A 3411-nucleotide genomic window follows, 5' to 3' on the forward strand; every position below is an offset into this window, starting at 1 on the left:
CGCCAAAGCCCAAAAATGCATGGCGGATCCGCCACCGCTACCTGGAGCTAGTTGGGGTGGAGCGCCGCTTGTACGAGCAGCTAGCGGCTGGGGGCGGGCGCCATCGTTCTGTCTAGCGGCAACAGAGGCGACAATGATGTCGGCGACGACGTTGCTGACGACCAAGACCCAAACCCCATGATCAGTGGACCATCTAGGTGAGATTGGTAGGAGCTCGCTTAAGAGACGTATAGCGATTAAACTTTAGTAAGTTTCAATTAGTTTAGACTAAGTTTTGGTCAATGTAAAATATTATGAATCCACACCGAATGTCGTTTCTAGTATGTTTTATGAAGTACTTGTTCAAATCAAATTTGTGTTTGTGTGCACCGTATTCTTTTTTACCCAGTTAAGTTTATGGGATCAGTTACAAACGACCAAAATTTTAAGGAATGATACTTAACCGTTTACTCCTCTAAATTTTAAGGAATACTCCACTAAATGATACTTGACCGTTTACTCCTCTAAGTTTTAAGGAATCGGCTAGAGTTGCTCTAAGACCCTGCCGATCAATAGCTTAGTTCCTTGTCATGAGTAAGCTATATACTACTGCATATCATAACTTCAGGAAAATAAACTGATTTACAAGATCGCCATTCCATTATACAAATCGGTCACTCATGTGCACGGATAAACTACTCAAACAAGCTGCTAACTAATCCCGATGATATTCTTGTTAAGCTACTTGTTGTTTGAAAACTCCCCCATCAAACATGGCGTGTAAGGGAAACACAACCTTATCTGGCTTTGAGTTTCCACGGGTAAGCAGCCCAAGTCTTGGACCTCGGAGCTATTGAAGTGATAGGCCATTAATCTGTTGAAGGGTGTATGGAGGAAGACGATCTCTTCATTCGGATGAAACCCAAGTAGAGAATATTTGATGCGACTCTGCTTTGACCTATCTTTGGTACTACCGGCACCATCATTGTCAAAAACCAAATCATCGCACTTTAAGATCCAGTTTATCTGATCACCTGTTTCGTCGAGGTACCAAATCCTAAGTCCGAGGGCATCGAGTAGTGCACAATATACACCGTTCTTCGATTTTCCAAAATAATGTCCCATATGATATTTTCGAAAACCTTCTGGGGGCTTAATTACTTCGTATTTGTGCTTTGCCAAGTTTATTCTGCAAAACGTAGACAACCATCAACGTTAGACTAATAATAACTTGCTACATCAAAACGTCAAAAAATAAGGTGGTGTTTAAGATGGGAGTAACCACGTACCTCATGAACAAGTCATGCTGGTTGAAGTAAAGTGATTCCTGCCAGTATGCGGCAAACTGATAGTCAGATCCGCGAACCTGCAACATGTCGCCTATGGTCCCCGCGGCCTCCCCTTCACGAACGAAAGGCCTCTCCTCCCACCGTTTTGTCCTCGATGAAAAGACAAGCAAGACAAAGGTCGACGGAGGCCATTCTCTCTCTTGTATGTGGAGGTCCACCAAATGGCCGCTATCAGGCCACGGAATAAAGGGAACATACTTGACTAAGAAGACCTCATAGTGCGGTGACACCATAGGATTAAACACGAGGTGTTGGTCATGGCAGTCCATGTAATTATCTACATCATCCATGTCCTCCATGCCCGGCGTGCACATGGGCGGAGGAGTAGGCAGGTGCGTCCATTGTTGCGTGGCGGGGTTAAGCACCCATGCCTCTTCCGGTTGATCGTCGTTATCGTTGGCGGCGAGTAGAAGAAGGCCATTGCAGTGTTGCCTAATTGCTAAGTATTCAATGGTGTCGTGGGTATCCAAGTAGTCGAAGGGGGCGATGTGCGCGGCTGGCGCAGCGACCGAGAAGTGCCTCGGGAGCATCTCGCCGTTGAGGTTGAAGAATATGCCGGTAAGTGAGTGCGGCAAGAGGTCCGTGAGGAGTCGCCGGGTGTCAACCACGGTGCGCCATGCCTTGCAGACGCAGCGGGACGCGACGAGGCTGCGCACCGACGCCTGCCGGAGGCGGCGGAGGATGTCGGCGAGAACGTCGTGAGGCAGCGGCTGCGTCAGGTCCTCCATGGTCGATGCTTGACTGCTTGGTGATGCTTCGATCGATCGATCTGGTAATATGGTTCCATATTTATTATAGGGAGACAGACATGTTGGCTCGCGGTGAGATCCGACTCGGACTGTGCTGGTGCTGGAGATCGGACGAGCACGTAAATAAACTGGGCCGGCCCAAGTGTCCAACGAGTCCGTCGGCGACGGGATGGCCCTCCGCCGCCGCGATCCGCCGTCCGCCGTCGGCGTCGGCGCCGCAGCTGGAGGACGAGAACCTCCTTGGCGAGATCCTCCTCCGAGTCGCCCCGCTGCCCTCCTCGCTCTTCCGCCCTCCCTCGTCTCCAAGCTATGGGGCCGCCGCGCCCGACTTCCACCGCCGCTTCGTTGCCCACCACCGGCAGGCCCCCATCCTCGGCGTCTTCCGGCAGCCCCCCATCCTCGGCGTCTTCCGGCAGCAAGGCCGGGAGCTTGTGTTCACCCCCCTTCTCGACGCTCCCGACCGCATCCCGCGGGAGCGCTTCTCGCTGCGGCCCGGCGACGAGATCGATTTCTGGGGTCTGCTCGGGTGCCGCCATGGACGTGTCCTCTTCATCAGCACGTTTCGTCGTGCGCTCCTTGTGCTCGACCCCGTCAACAGCGACCGCCTGCGCGTGGCAATGCTGCTGGATTTGGTCCGGTATGTCTTCGGTGGAGCCGTGGTCTGCGCAGCCGGCGACGACCAGGGCCACGTGCACGGAGACTGCCATTCGAGCCCCTTTAAGGTGGTCCTGGTAGGCACCAGAGAGCACCACCCAGCCATAGCCTGGGTCTACTCCTCCGAGACCGGCATGTGGAGCAATCTTGTCTTGACCATGGAACCATGCGACGGTCTGATTGACGTCCATTTCCCCTGTACCCTTGTCGACAATGTCCTTTATTGGTGGTTGTATGGGCATGACAATGGCATACTCGAGTTCGATCTGCATACCCAGACACTAGCTGTGACCGAGGGGCCTTCCCGTGCGGACATCAACTCTATCAACAGCCGGATCATCAGGGGAGAGGATGGCGGTGTTGGCGTCGCAGTATTTTCGTATCTGAGCTTGAAACTGTGGAAACGCAAGGTCAGTAGTCAGGGTATTCACACATGGGTGCTGCAGCAGATTGTTGTCTTCCACAAGATCATTGATCTTACACATCAGATCAAGACAAGGAAGGAAGCTATAGTGGGGTACTCAGAGGATGCAGGTGCGGATCTTATATCGGTGCCTTGCTGTATAGGTATCAGGACAGGGAAGGAAGCTATAGTGGGGTACTCAGAGGATGCGCATGTGCTTTTTATAAAGGTGTCTTGCTGTTCAGGACCCCATACCTTCATTGTTGAACTTGAGTCA

At 52.0% G+C, this 3411-nt stretch overlaps 1 protein-coding gene across 1 annotated transcript; it reads right to left on the bottom strand.

The window, feature by feature from the left end:
- Positions 1-596: 596 nt before the first annotated feature.
- LOC123133233 (uncharacterized) lies at positions 597-2069 on the bottom strand. Its single transcript, XM_044552753.1, has 2 exons — positions 1269-2069; positions 597-1168 (listed from the first exon to the last, which is right to left on the bottom strand). The coding sequence occupies exons 1-2, from the start codon at positions 2054-2056 to the stop codon at positions 721-723; spliced, it is 1236 nt and encodes a 411-aa protein (XP_044408688.1). The 5' UTR covers positions 2057-2069; the 3' UTR covers positions 597-720.
- Between the last annotated feature and the right edge of the window lie 1342 nt (positions 2070-3411).

This window comes from Triticum aestivum, chromosome 6B (assembly GCF_018294505.1).
Source record: "Triticum aestivum cultivar Chinese Spring chromosome 6B, IWGSC CS RefSeq v2.1, whole genome shotgun sequence".
NCBI classification, from domain to species: domain Eukaryota; kingdom Viridiplantae; phylum Streptophyta; class Magnoliopsida; order Poales; family Poaceae; genus Triticum; species Triticum aestivum.